Source organism: Gossypium raimondii, chromosome 10 (genome assembly GCF_025698545.1).
Source record: "Gossypium raimondii isolate GPD5lz chromosome 10, ASM2569854v1, whole genome shotgun sequence".
Lineage (NCBI taxonomy): Eukaryota > Viridiplantae > Streptophyta > Magnoliopsida > Malvales > Malvaceae > Gossypium > Gossypium raimondii.
The window spans coordinates 9,237,263-9,252,076 of NC_068574.1; the positions used below are offsets into that span (position 1 = coordinate 9,237,263).

General features: G+C 33.5%; 2 protein-coding genes across 3 annotated transcripts; both read left to right on the forward strand.

Annotated features, from left to right (window-relative positions):
- Positions 1–4,707: 4,707 nt before the first annotated feature.
- Positions 4,708–8,244, forward strand: LOC128033785 (endoglucanase 25-like). Its single transcript, XM_052621884.1, has 6 exons — positions 4,708–5,272; positions 5,462–5,772; positions 5,848–6,309; positions 6,984–7,119; positions 7,214–7,386; positions 7,507–8,244. Exons 1-6 carry the CDS (start codon positions 4,891–4,893, stop codon positions 7,906–7,908), a joined length of 1,866 nt encoding a protein of 621 aa, XP_052477844.1. The 5' UTR covers positions 4,708–4,890; the 3' UTR covers positions 7,909–8,244.
- A 151-nt stretch (positions 8,245–8,395) lies between these two features.
- LOC105775242 (MLO-like protein 13) lies at positions 8,396–12,626 on the forward strand. 2 transcript variants are annotated; one of them, XM_052621885.1, is made up of 14 exons: positions 8,396–9,007; positions 9,110–9,167; positions 9,428–9,639; positions 10,158–10,274; positions 10,678–10,726; positions 10,813–10,892; positions 11,137–11,211; positions 11,318–11,400; positions 11,494–11,543; positions 11,648–11,688; positions 11,762–11,974; positions 12,046–12,113; positions 12,185–12,245; positions 12,333–12,626. In XM_052621885.1, exons 1-14 carry the CDS (start codon positions 8,885–8,887, stop codon positions 12,555–12,557), a joined length of 1,455 nt encoding a protein of 484 aa, XP_052477845.1. In that variant the 5' UTR covers positions 8,396–8,884; the 3' UTR covers positions 12,558–12,626. The 2 variants fall into 2 exon arrangements, with proteins under 2 accessions (XP_052477845.1, XP_052477846.1); XM_052621886.1 differs by having other exon boundaries at positions 11,780–11,974.
- Positions 12,627–14,814: the final 2,188 nt, after the last annotated feature.

The window sequence follows — 14,814 nt, forward strand, 5'->3', positions numbered from 1 at the left end:
GCATATACATGTTTGACCAATTAGGTATATTTAGAGACATAGTTTGCATGATTATGAGTGACCATTTGAGGAGCCTATATGTATCATGATGGTATGTGATATTATTACATGTTATAAACTTGACATTGGTTGATTTTGAATGCCTATTTAGGCCATGGTTATATGCATATTGATGTGTGTAGGTTGGTACCAATTTGGATGAGAAATATGGCTTGGAAAATGACCTATTTTTGTCCACATGGGCAGAGACACATGTGTGTGTCTTAGCTGTGTATGACACACCAGGTGAGACAGCTGTGTGTTCCCTGTAACTTCCTTAGAAATCAAGTCAGTAGCTTCACACGGCCTAACACACAGGTGTGTGGCTTGGCCGTGTGCACAAGTCAATATACCCTCCAGTTTTCACAGGGCCTAGCACACAGCCTGACACATAGACGTGTGAGGCCATTTCGAAGGGTACATGGCCTGACATACGGCGTGTGGTTTGGCCGTGTGACCCAAGTCAGTATGCTCACTAGTTTGGACACGGGCTAGGACACGGACGTGTAGCCCCATTTTGAATGTCCACACGGCTTGGCCACATGGGCGTGTGTCCCCTACACTTTGAAAAATTTCCATGTTTTTCCTAAAAATTCCTTGAGTACTTGGTTTAGTCCCGAACCATTTTTAATGTTTATTTTGAGCATCGAGGGCTCGTATTAGGGACTATATGAATGATTTTGAATGATTTTTTTTAATGAGAAATGAATATGAAATGTATGATTGTTTGGTTTATAAGTCTGATAATGCTCCGTAACCTTGTTCCAGCGTCGGATACAAGTTAGGGGTGTTACAAAAATCTTATAATTGATATTGAAATGGAATGATATAAGAAATGAAGTGGAATAGTGAATCGAATATTGTATGGATAAAGCAATTGCATAAATGAAATGTGATTTAAATTGTGAAAAGCTATTTCTATAGCAAGTGATGGAAATTGAATATTGTATGGTTTTAAAATATTCAATTGTGCTTAATATTTTATTATACATTTTATATTGTTTTATCTTTAAATATTTGGATTATAGAAATACCACTGAGTTTTACTCAGCGTACGGTTTTGTTTTCCGTGCGCAGGTTAGGTACTAAGTTTTGATCGCCGATTTAGCATCCAACAACAGTCTCGAACTCAAACGTGGTGATGCTTTTCCTTTTATGTTGGCATGTACCTAGGGCATCTAAATATTAATCATTTTGTGGATTGATTGTAAATAAGATTATAAGTTAATATTGGATGGTTATATACATATAAATGTGTTTATGTTTGAGGTCATGATATGACATATTTAAGTTGATGTTTAAATGAAAATGAAATAGGTAAAATAAATGGAAATTGGCATGTTTACAAATTGGATTTGAATGATGTTTTATTTATATGTTTTGATGATATAATTGTGGTACCTATGAGGGTACATTGGTTAGACACCTAGGATGATTATTTTGACATGTTTTCGATGTGTTTAATCGTGTTTTGAATAAGTTAAACGAATGATTTTTGAATTGCTTAATGTCCAAGCTTGCAGGGAATGGTAAACTTGTTATTTAAGGTAAATTCTGGCCACATGGCCGTGTGAACCCTGTAGCTTTGAAATTTTTTATTATTTTTCGAAAAATTCTCTGAGTTTCCGAATCAGTCCCGACTTGTTTCTAATACGTAATTTGGGCCTCGAGGGCTCGAATAAGGGACAATGTGTATGAATTTGATTAGTTTTGTCTTTAATATTATATGATATGAAATGCTTGAAATTATGTCTGTTTGATTGGTAAAACTCCGTAACCCTATTTTGGTGACGGATGTGGGTTAAGGTGTTACATAATTAGAAAAAAATAATGATAAAATAAACATGATGTGATCATTTTTATCACAGTAATTTTAACTTTGACCCACAATAATATTAACTTGACATGTGTTGCTTGGTAATTGATTAGAAAATTTGATTGGCCTACACTTTGTTTTTGGAGTGTTAGATTGCTTTTCAAGTTTTTCACGAAGACTTCATTTCTTCATGTTCCAATCATCCATGTGTCTTCCATAGTAAGTTATAAAGGATTCCATAACACAGACAACATATTTTTAACCATTTTGTGGATGACTTGCGATAGGAATGCTAATCTAAACACAATTTTAGAAGTCCTAAACAAGGACTCTTTCATTTCCAAAGGTTTTGGAATCTGATGGTTTTTAGGACAGAATATTTGGGATGAAATATGTTTAGATGCGTAATTTATTTTAGAGTTTTTAGGAGTTCATTTATTAACTAAAATTCAATTAATAAGCGCAGAATGTTGATAAAATATAATACATTTTTAATAAGTGAATGTAGATTCTAATTTTAGAGGAAGCTTAAGGTAGAACGACTATAAACTTCCACTATAAATAACAAAAATTCAAATTCAATAAGCTCCAAAATCAAAACTAAACTAGACTAAAATATTGAAATTTTAATTTTAGTAGTATCCATCCTCTCACTAGAAAACTGAATTAATTTACAAAAAAAAAAGACGTTGTTTAGGGTTTATAAATTTAAAATAAAATAAAATTATTGTTAGTTACTGGAGATATAGATTTAAGCATTATATTTTATTTAATCATTTTAATTTTATGCTTTTAAATTTTAAACTTTAGTTATCATCAAACCATATCTATTAAACTCATTAAGTTAAATTCTATTATTTTCAAAATCTAATGCGCTAAACGTATTATATATGTGTAACACTATATTAACTTGTTATTTCCACATGTTACTCACTAAAAATTCATTTAACGGCTTAGTGGCTATAATTTGCATAAAATTGAAATTTCAAAATTCTAAAAGTATAGGATTTATAATGATCCAATTAAAGAATATAATCTAAATCTATAATTATTCGCATAGTATAAGATCAATAATTGAATTTAAATAAACAAATTTAACACCTACTCTTTGGGCCAAGAAAATTAAAAATTCAAAAAATATAAGGATTAAATTGATCAAATTAAAGTACAATGATAAAATCCACAGCTTTTATAGAGTACAAGGACTAAAAGCAGAATTTAACCAAAAAATTAAATTATTCAATCCCAGAAATGAATGGAGCAGCATAGGCGAGGACCAGACCGGACACGTGGCAAACAAAAATACAAATTGATTACAGAACAACAAATAGATGTCTTATAATGTCGGTCAAGGTTGGGTTGATTAAAAAATAGGTTGAGCCCTTTGTATTAATAATGGAGAGAATGAATGTATGTTCGCCGCGTGGCGCGGACCCGGATATTCCTTTTAGATTAGACAAAGATTTTATTATCAACATTTTATTACTAAATAATTAACTTGATTAGAATATATATATTTTATACATAAATTTAGATTAATTGAATTCATATTTAAAATTAATAAAATTAAATTATATATATATTTGATAATTTAAAATTAAAATCAAAGTACAAAAATAATAAACAGATAAAAAGTACTTAACAAAATATTTTCAATTAATTCAATTTTATTTTATTTATTTTAATATTATATTATTTTATAAAAATTACTTTTGATTTTTGTTAGGTGAAATGTTTAAAAATAATAATAAAATGTAAAATTTAAAATCTATATTTATCAAATAATTTAATTGTATTTCATAATTAATTTTAAATAATATATCAAACAAATTTTATAATTTAAATTCAATATTCTTATTTTTTAGCATTTAATTTTTAATTATATTGAATAAGTGGTAAGGAAGAGTATTGGATTGGTTCCGTCAATTTTATTTTTGAATTTATCTTTTAACTTCAAAATTTAAGTTAAATCTACTCAGCTAACAAACCGAAACCTCAGTTAGTTACATTGTTTGATAATTTACTTTTATTAATTAAAACTAAATTATTTGTATCATCAAATAAAAAAATTGTATTTGCATTTATGTATAATAGATTTGGGGAGTATTCACAATCTATTTTTAAATATTTATTTTACTATACCTCATTAATCTCTTGGCCCTATTTTATTCCATAATAAATTATATTAGTGGATATATTTATTAAATTTGACATGAAAATTAAAATTATGTTTTGAGTTGAAAACATGAAGTTTTTCTTTTAAAACAAAAATGTCTTTAAATCAATATTTACTATTTTGTTAAAGTAATGATATTTTATAATTTAACAACTAAGTAGAGACATAAAACTAATACAGTCAAAATATAGATATTTTATTGGAGGTTGATTGAGAGCATGTTTTATCCTAACATTTAAAGGTAAAATTTGAGCTTACATACAACCATGTCATGTCATTGGACTTAAATTTTTAAATCTAAAAGGTTATTATTATTAAATTTTAAAATTTTGAAGGATATTGAAATATTTCATTTTTGTACATCGATTTTTTTCCTAAAATATAAAATTTTTGTAAGTTAGAAAATAAAATGGGGTGAAAGAAAAAGAAGACCTACCGTTAGCTGGAGGAAGATTTGGGTTGTGGAAAAAGGCAAAGCAAGATTACAGCTACACCGTCCTTGTCCCTCTGTCAGTTTCATCAACCAAACCCAAACCCAAACCCAAATCCAAGATTTTGCTTGGATGTTAAAATAAAATATTTGTAGTTTAGAGTAATAGTAAAGCAAAAGGAGCAAAGATTAGGGTGTGAGGGCCAAGCAACCAAAATATTCCAGCTCAATATTAACTTAGCACCCACTACAACTCCAAAAAAAGTAACAATAAAGACAAGAACAGAAAACAACAGCCACTGCTCACTTACCCCATTTTCTTATCACACCACTTTCTTCCTCTTCCTCTCATCTCATCTGTCGGTGCTGCCATTGCGGTTTATACTTTATAATTTTTCTTTACTTTTGTCTATTCCTCTTTTAATCAAGATGAGCATGTACGGGAGAGATCCCTGGGGAGGGCCGCTGGAGATAAACGCGGCTGATTCCGCCACTGATGATGACAGGAGTAGGAATCTGCAAGACCTGGACAGGGCTGCACTCTCTCGCCCTTTGGACGAGACGCAGCAGAGCTGGCTGCTTGGCCCCAGCGAGCAGAAGAAGAAGAAGAAGTACGTTGATCTCGGGTGCATCATTGTCAGCCGCAAGATCTTTGTCTGGACGGTTGGGACCTTGGTCGTCTCAGCCGTCCTTGCCGGATTAATCACCTTAATCGTCAAGACCGTTCCACGTCATCACCACGGCAAGCCTCCTCCTGATAACTACACTCTCGCACTTCACAAAGCCCTCATGTTCTTCAATGCTCAGCGTTGTACGTTTCTCTTCCTTCAGTTTTAGCTTCAGTTATCAGATCTAAGTTGGGTATTGGTCAGATCAGATTATACCCATGTTTTTAGGGTATATAATAATATAATAATATAATAACAGCTTTTGTTGCGACAATGTCAGTCTTTCCTGACCCAAAATAATGGTAATAATCTAATTTATAAACGCACTGCAGCCGGGAAGTTACCCAAGCATAATAACGTGTCCTGGAGAGGAAACTCGTGCCTCCGAGATGGAAAGTCCGATCCCGGCACTACAATGAAGGATCTGGTCGGCGGTTACTACGACGCTGGAGATGCTATCAAGTTCAACTTCCCTGCATCTTTTGCCATGACCATGTTGAGCTGGAGCGTCATTGAGTACAGTGCTAAATACGAGGCTGCCGGTGAACTTAATCATGTTAAGGAGATTATCAAATGGGGTACTGATTATCTGCTCAAGACCTTCAACAATTCAGCTGATACCATAGATAAGATTGCAGCGCAGGTATAATTATACAGATACTATTCCTTATTTCATTGTTCTTTGTCCATTTATCGATGCTAAGTTATAAATTTATAGGTTGGAGTAGGAGATACATCCGGAGGCAGTACTACACCCAATGATCATTATTGCTGGATGCGCCCTGAGGACATTGATTACCCGCGCCCTGTCTATGAATGTCACAGCTGCTCCGATCTTGCTGCTGAAATGGCTGCTGCTTTGGCTGCTGCTTCCATTGTTTTCAAAGACAACAAGGCGTACTCTCAAAAGCTTGTCCATGGTGCACGGACAGTCTTTCAGTTTGCCAGGGATCAAAGAGGCAGATATAGTGCTGGTGGTTCTGACCCTGCCCTCTTTTATAACTCCTCCAGTTACTGGGATGAGTTTGTTTGGGGTGGAGCTTGGTTATACTACGCCACTGGGAATTCTTCCTACCTTCAGTTGGCTACTCATCCTAAACTTGCCAAGCATGCTGGTGCATTCTGGGGAGGCCCAGATTATGGCGTTCTTAGCTGGGACAACAAGCTTGCTGGTGCTCAGGTAACTTTATGCTGTTGTCTTCTACTCTTGTACCTTTTGTTACTGTCTACACTATTTGGTTATTAGATGCAAGGCTTTTCTGGTAAAATTTTTCTCAGAACTTGTATATTAGGTTTGGTTTGTGTTGTTTGCAGCTATATGATATTCAAATGCAATTGAGATGAATTTTCTTGATACAATCAATTAGCTATCTTTCTACCATTTGGAAATATTCTTCCAGTTTTTTGCCCTATATTCATAGGGGTAAAATTTTATCGTAGATCTTGTTTCTTTGTCTTTGTTTGTCTTTGATATCAGGTAGTCTTAACAATATTTGAAGCACCATGGCCACTCAGCACTAAGCTCATTTTTTGTCATTAACCATTTGTTTCCTTGGTCTTTTTTCTCTTCTTTGTATATCATTGTACTACAAAATCATTGATCATACATTTCCTGTATCTGATCTAGCTAGCTTCAAGCCGTTAAAGTTGCTACTTATGCTTCCTAGACGGATTAATTTTTAATTAGTGTGCTTAATTGTGTACGTCACTGTTTGCAGTAACAGGTTATACATTTACTACTTGTCCCAATTTGCCTGTACAGGGTTTATCAACTTTTGTCATTGTTTAGCGATAGAACCTTTTGGAGATAGCTTTTATGTTCATCACTAATATAACCAATGTTTTGTGTTTTAGGTGCTTCTGAGCCGGTTGAGATTGTTTTTAAGTCCTGGGTATCCATATGAGGAAATATTGAGAACGTTTCACAATCAAACCAGCATAGTTATGTGCTCATTCCTTCCAGTTTTTACTAGCTTTAATAGAACTAAAGGTAAACATATCTCCTGCTTTTGTTAACCATTTCATACTCAATTGTGTTTGCTATGTACCTTTCTTTGACCTTGGTAACTTTGGACATTTAACAGGCGGTTTGATTCAGTTAAACCATGGTAGGCCTCAGCCTCTGCAGTATGTTGTCAATGCAGCCTTCTTAGCCGCATTATACAGTGATTATCTTGATGCTGCTGATACACCTGGATGGTATTGTGGTCCCAATTTCTATTCAACTGATGTCTTGCGTGAATTTGCCAAAACCCAGGTATGTTTTTGTCTGTTCTTTTTCAAAAGATAGTCCAGGAGAAATGTTTCAGACCACTTGACTTGAATCATACCAAGGCTGCTAGCTAATAATTTTGTTTCTTTGGCTTTTACTTTGCAGATGGATTACATCCTTGGCAAAAATCCTCGGAAAATGAGCTATGTTGTGGGTTTTGGTAACCATTACCCAAAACATGTTCACCATAGAGGTGCATCTATCCCTAAGAATAAGATCAGATATAACTGTAAGGGGGGATGGAAATGGAGGGATTCAAAAAAGCCAAACCCGAATACGCTTGTGGGAGCCATGGTTGCTGGACCTGACAAGCATGATGGATTTCACGATGTTCGCACCAACTACAACTACACTGAACCAACTCTTGCAGGCAATGCTGGTTTGGTTGCTGCACTTGTGGCATTGTCTGGTGACAAGTCAACTGGAATTGACAAGAATACCATATTTTCTGCAGTTCCACCAATGTTTCCCACACCGCCACCACCTCCAGCACCTTGGAAGCCATAAATATGCTTTTAGATCCTTTAAATGTTTCCTTTTTGTGTGACTTAGTCTTATGATTGTGTAAGTGTTTTTTGGCACCTTGATGACCTTGAAAGTGAAAGTAGTGCAAAGGGCAAGGAAGGAGATGTGCAATGGAACAAAGCTGCAGTAAACTGATGGTGGTTTGGCTATTAGATTGGAGAATAGGACTAGCATTCAGGATCTGATAATTTGAATATGAAGTCCATTTGGATTTCACGGTATACATAGTGTATATGTATGGTATCAATACTGTATTCTTTGAAACACGAGTTTAAACACTTAAATTGATTTAACAATAAATTTGTGTCTAATATCTAATGGTTGCCGTTTTCAGAGCATAGAAATCTCGCCTTAGCAGTTCACTGTTGTTCTTTTCTCCCCTTTGAGTATTTCTCACAAACCAGACCGGGAGTGTGCTTGAATCAGAATGTATGTGGTTTTTGTGTATTTATTCCTCTTTTCTTTGTATCTCAAGGTTTTGTTTTTGATTTCTAAATGGCAAGTTAAGCGTATAATGATGACATGTGTACCCCGCTCTCAATGATTTCAAAGTAACACAAAATTTTGAAGTGGTAAAATTGGTGCATGGAAACAGCCAAGCTATCGACGGGGCCGGAAAATTGGAGAGTAAAGGATTGGGTGGGTTAGTAGCAGAATCTAGGGAAGCTGTGTTGCAAAGAAAAAGAAAAAATGTGGGCTCAGCTCAAGTTATTCCTATCAACTGTGACTGAGATTTGCGCTTTTCTTGTCACTTGGTTGATTCTTTGGCAATTTATTATTATTTTTATTTTGCCGTTTCAACTGTCCTCAGTTAAATTCTTTTCCCTCGCGTTTGTACATGCTTATTCTTTAGGCACCTTTTCGTCTTCCTTTTAAGGCATTTTATATATTGGTGACAGCAACCATACGACAGTATTGCATTTGTTTTATTTCTTGGCCCATTGTATGAAATTAAGATATGTCGGCAGAAGAAGAGTCCAATTCTCTCGAGTTTACACCAACCTGGGTGGTAGCTGCTGTCTGTTTCATCATTGTTCTCATATCTATTATCGCTGAACGAGGTCTTCATCGCCTCGGGAAGGTTTCTGAAACAATTTTGCTCCTCCTCTATGTTTAACTAGTATAATATCACATTGTATGAAATTAAGAAAATCTTTCCATTGTTTTGTGTTTGGCAATCCAGTACTTGAAGCACAAGAAACAAGATGCACTATTTGAAGCATTACAAAAATTGAAAGAAGGTTTGCTTTCTTACTTTTTCTCTCTTCTCATATTAGCTTGCTAGAAATTCTTTAAGTTAATAGTTGGGCAGCTCATGTCGTTGTCATAAAACAGTGCATATTTAAATATGCAACATTAATGAGGTAAAAGGAATACGGGTAGGATTTCATTACAAATAATCTCCCAAGCTAGTAAACACGGTGTATATAACTTCACCATGCCTTGAATTTGTAAGTTTATGGTTTTTCCTAACCAATTCCTTACTGATGTTTGTTGACAGAGCTGATGCTATTAGGATTCATTTCCCTTCTATTAACTGTCTTTCAAGGTCTAGTATGTGAAATTTGCATCCCGGCTTACTTCGCAACTAGTCTGCTTCCATGCAAGAGGCATAGTGAAGAGAAAACTCATGAAGAATATACTTCTCAAGCTATAAACAATAGACGGCGCTTGTTCTCCACAGATAGCGGCTCAGACCATTGTTCGCGTGAGGTATATTATCATGGTCTCACAAAATTGTTAAGTTTCCAATACTGTGCTCGTGCTTGCTAAAGCATATGGTGTGGAGTCACTTAACTTATGGGGTACTATCTGACTAATATGACTTGAAGTAGAATAAGGCACCTCGTAAATGCTCAATCTCTTCCTCCATGCTATGATTTTGCATTGCATATATTAGACCACACACACGACACAGATATATGAATTGCTAGGTCTATATAACAACACAATATATTCTCAAAATATCTCAAGTGTGTATATTCGAGATTCTATATATGTACCAAGCCATATTCAAAAAGTTACCTCATGTAGAATGAATATAACAACTCACTGCAAATCTTTGTCCTTGTGAGCTTCATTTCCTTACTTTGAATGGAAAAATACATTATTAATGAACTGCAGACAACACTAAACATTTCCAGAAGAGATTGATCTGATTTTGGCTCCAAATCGTGCTCAAATCTGATTTTCTTTTCTTTCCTTCTTTTTTTATTTTTATTTTATCTCAGGGGAAGGTCCCCTTATTGTCACGGGAAGCATTACATCATCTGCACATTTTCATCTTTGTATTGGCAGTTGTTCACGTGATATTCTGCGTCATTACGATGGTTCTTGGAGGAGCAAGGGTGATGTTTTGTTACTGTTAGAGTTGTGTGATTCAAATTTCAAGAGATTGCTTGCAATGCAAGTTAAACAAAATATATCTTCGTATAATATATTTAGTATTTATTAACATAATATATTTAACTTTGATTAGAAATAAGTTTTTTTAACCTATAAATAGATGTAGTCGAAACTACTTTTATAATCATTCGAATTCAACATGGTGTCTTTATATAACTACAACTTTGGTTAGTAATATGTTTTACATATGCAAGTATACATAATCAAGGTAATCGAAACTATTAGCAGGGACAACTTAGTTGATATATAAGATTGTTTTGTTGGGCAAGTACTCGAAATCCTTTTTATTCTTTTTTTCAACCCTACAGACTAAGGCAGTTCGTAAAATTTCTTCATCTTATGCAGATACGACAATGGAAGCAGTGGGAAGAATTGATTTTGAAACATGGAAATGGTGACAAGAATAAAAAATTCCAAACTAAGCTATCTTTGATTTCTATTTGGTAAGATTGTTGTTAACCATGTTATCTGGTCCAGCAGAGGATACCGATCATCATCATACATTTTTTGCACGACATGCACAAGGATATTGGAGAAGGGCAGCTGTTGTGAGCTGGATTGTAAGTCTTGTAGTTGTTTATATTATTCTGGTAAATGTAAATGAGTTAAATTTTGCTGTCTTCAAGGTAGCCAACCTGTGAACCACACCTTGCCTTTTCAAATAAGGCTTTTTGGACCTGTGTTCCTTGAGAATATAACTATATATATATATATATATATATATATATATATATAGCTGTAAACATTAAGCATTATTTTGACATGATCACTATATGACATCAATTACATATGTTGTTTTGGCAGATGTCATTCTTCAAACAGTTTTATGATTCTGTTACCAAGTCAGACTACTTAGCACTTCGAGAAGGGTTTATCAGAGTTAAGTCCCTAAACCATCATGATCATCAATAATACTATTAGGAACAATTAGTTTTGTCTATGGCTTGATGAAAAGGGTGTTACCGATTACCTCTTCTCCCCACAGACTCAAGGTCATAGAAACTTTGATTTTCACGGTTACATGATTCGGACACTTGAAGTGGACTTCAAAAAGATTGTTGGCATAAGGTGATCAATTCTTTTTTCTTTAAAATCAGGTTTATTCTGAGTTTAAGATACATAACCCCTACTAATATTTCATCCTGTGTCACATATATATAGCTGGTACCTGTGGCTATTTGTGGTGGTGTTTTTGCTATTGAACGTGGAAGGTAATTTTCCTTTAATCTAAATGGCATAGCAGTGCTTTTGGTTACACAGTGTTCGATGTATGAGATTCTATGTAGCCCTAACATATTTGTATATATCTAAGCAGGGTGGCATACTTATTTTTGGTTATCGTTTCTCCCTGTCGTTGTAAGTAGATTAATTAGCCATATTCAGTGGTTTAGGAATATTATTGAGAGTCAGATGACATTAATTGTTTTAGTTGAATGGAGGTGTACAGCTTTTACTTCTCGTGGGAACCAAGTTAGAGCACATTATCACTCGCTTAGCGCAAGAGGTGGATGTGAGTGAAGCAACACAAGTTAAACCTTCCGACACACATTTTTGGTTCGAAAAGCCTGGAATCGTTCTTCACTTGATTCATTTTATTCTCTTTCAAAATGCATTTGAGCTTGCATTCTTCTTCTGGATATTGGTATGTCTAGCAATATCTGCTTTTTAAACTCTTTGGCTATGTATATTACTGATCTAGTTTGTTTCATACAGTGTACATATGGATTCCATTCATGCATCATGGAAAGAATGAGCTATATCATCCCTAGACTTATAATGGGGTAAAAACATTTGACATTCGATGATTTCAAAGTCCATTTACTTGTTTTACAGAATTTTTTGGTTTTTGCAGTGTAATGGTTCAAGTTCTATGCAGTTACAGCACCTTGCCTTTGTATGCTTTGGTCACACTGGTAGGTATTTCTACACAAATATGTTTATCTATAAGTGAAGTGGCCTTAGCTTGTGTGTTTTGATGGTTGCATGATACACAATCAAAGATGGGTAGTCAATTGAAGGAAGGACTGTTTAAGGAGTTTGTGCGGTCGTCATTGGACAAGTGGTTCACGGAGAGAAAAGGTGAAGCAAGCAAGCATGAGTCCACAAATACCACACAGATGGATAGAATGGTGAAAGAATCTTATCAAAGCATGCCAACCGGAATGAGTATCGCGGGAGAAACTACACTATCGATAACAGTGCAGAATAGTGGACCAAACCCATGAACCGTCAACTGCTTGTGTTACCCTCACCAACTAATCTTTAATCATTAGGCTTTATGTTTCAAGTTTCTATCTAATCTTTATACCTTGACCTACCTCAAATCAAGCTAGGTTTACTTAAAATATAAAAGGGAATAGTGGCTGGGATTATATCATGTGAATAATAAAAAAATTTACTTAATTTTACTTAAAAGTTTTTAATGAATTAAGTAATTTCTAAATCAACTGGAAAAATACTTAATTTTTTTAATGTTACTCAAAACCTTAAGTTCATAAAATTGATAAATATAAATGATATAATATAATTGAAATTTCAAATTTCAACAAAAATGATATAATATAATTTGAAATTGAAATTTTAAAAAATTGATAATACATAATATAAGTTCAAAAATCAAAATTGATAAATTTAAAATTTATCTAAATTTCAGACCTTACATATTTAATTCCTAATCAAATTTATATTTAATTATAAATACTACTTTTCTTCCTAATTACCCTTTTTAATATGATTAATTGATTCCATTTCAATTATAAAAATATATTCTATTTTTTCTTTATTTCTTTCCTTTCACAACTATAGCCGTTGTCGTAAGTCATTGCTGTCCATCGCATTCTTGGGCTGATCCTAACACCAGATGGAAGCCTCTTTTTTTCTTTTTCTAGTCCCATGGCTTGGATTTCATTATTATGTAAATAGTAAAAATTAAATGTATTTAGCATAGACACATTAATTGAAATTTATTATAAAACTAGACAAAGAATACAAAAATTAAGAGAGAAAAAAGATAAAGAAATGAACTTTCACTTAGGATATAATAAGCTTGTACATGCCCTTTATTTATAGGGCTTCAAGTATCATAAGTTATAAAGCATTAATGACCAACATTAATTTAGGGGTTACAAACTAATGAATTTAGGAATTATAGACAGTCATTCTTTAGGGGTTACAATAAGATAAATTTGAGGGGTTATGGACATCTATTTATCAATGGATTTACAACACTCCCCATTGGATATCCATCAATGAAAATGTCTCGTAAAAAAATTTATTAAGAAAAACCTTATGGGATAAAAATCTAATAAAGGAAAAGAGTACATAATCTATTATTATAAGTTGCCTTGTTAAAAACTTTTACCAAGAAAACCCAATGAGACAAAAAAAAAATGGTTAAAGGAAAATAGTGTAACATGTTTTTGACTCCCTCCTAATGGCAACATCACATTACATCTTTGAGTCGGCGCACTCCAATCTTGTGTAGTAATCTTTCAAATGTTGAAGTTGGTAATGCCTTGGTAAAAAGATATGCTAAATTATCACTAGAACGAATTTGTTGAACTTCCATATAACATTTTTTCTCAAGATCATGAGTGAAAAATAATTTTAGTGAAATATGTTTCATTCTATCACATTTGATGTGACCACCCTTCAATTAAGATATACATGTTGCATTATCTTCACATAAAATAGTTGACATATTCTCTTGAAAAGGCAAATTACGTATCTACTAGATATGTTGGGTCAATAACCTTAGCCAAACACACTCTCGACTTGCCTCATGCATTGCAATTATTTCTGCATGATATGAAGAGGCAGCAACTAATGTTTGTTTTGTTGAACGCCATAATATGACAGTGTCTCCACATGTAAATAAATATCTCATTTGAGATTTACTTTTATGTGGATCTGATAAATATTCAACATCATCATAGCCAACTAATAGAGATTTTGAATAATTTGAATAAAATAATCCCGTATCAATGGTCCCACTGAGATATTTAAATACATGTTTAATTTCATTCTAATGTCTACATGTTGGAGAAGAACTAAATCTTGCTAACAAGTTTACAACGAAAGTTATATCAAGTCTTGTGTTGTTTGCAAGATACATCAATGCTTCTATGACGCTTAGATATGGTATTTCAAGATCAAGAAATTCTTCATCATTCTTGCAAGGATGCATTTTATCTTTATTCACATCTAAGATAAAAAAAACCATTGGGGTACTCAATGGATGTGTTTTATCCATGTAAATTTCTTTAAGATCTTTTCTGTATAAGTTGACTGATGGACATGGATTCCATCTTTTAAACGCTCAATCTGCAGGTTAAGAAAAAACTTTGTTTTTCCAAGATCTTTTATCTCAAATTCTTTCTTTAAACAATTTACTGCATTTTGAAACTCTTTAGAACTTCCAAAAATATTTAGATCATCAACATAAACAGAAATTATCATAAAATATGATCCAGACCTTTTTAT

What these genes read in the sequence shown, in the direction of transcription:
- LOC105775242 (XM_052621885.1), top strand. Translation starts at nt 8,885, where the DNA reads ATGTCGGCAGAAGAAGAGTCCAATTCTCTCGAGTTTACACCAACCTGG. An exon ending in GATTTTGAAACATGGAAATG is followed by an intron (nt 10,727 to 10,812) that starts GTGACAAGAATA and finishes CTGGTCCAGCAG; the next exon opens with AGGATACCGATCATCATCAT. An exon ending in TATCGTTTCTCCCTGTCGTT is followed by an intron (nt 11,689 to 11,761) that starts GTAAGTAGATTA and finishes TAATTGTTTTAG; the next exon opens with TTGAATGGAGGTGTACAGCT.
- LOC128033785 (XM_052621884.1), top strand. Translation starts at nt 4,891, where the DNA reads ATGAGCATGTACGGGAGAGATCCCTGGGGAGGGCCGCTGGAGATAAAC. An exon ending in GTTCTTCAATGCTCAGCGTT is followed by an intron (nt 5,273 to 5,461) that starts GTACGTTTCTCT and finishes AACGCACTGCAG; the next exon opens with CCGGGAAGTTACCCAAGCAT. An exon ending in GTGAATTTGCCAAAACCCAG is followed by an intron (nt 7,387 to 7,506) that starts GTATGTTTTTGT and finishes TTTACTTTGCAG; the next exon opens with ATGGATTACATCCTTGGCAA.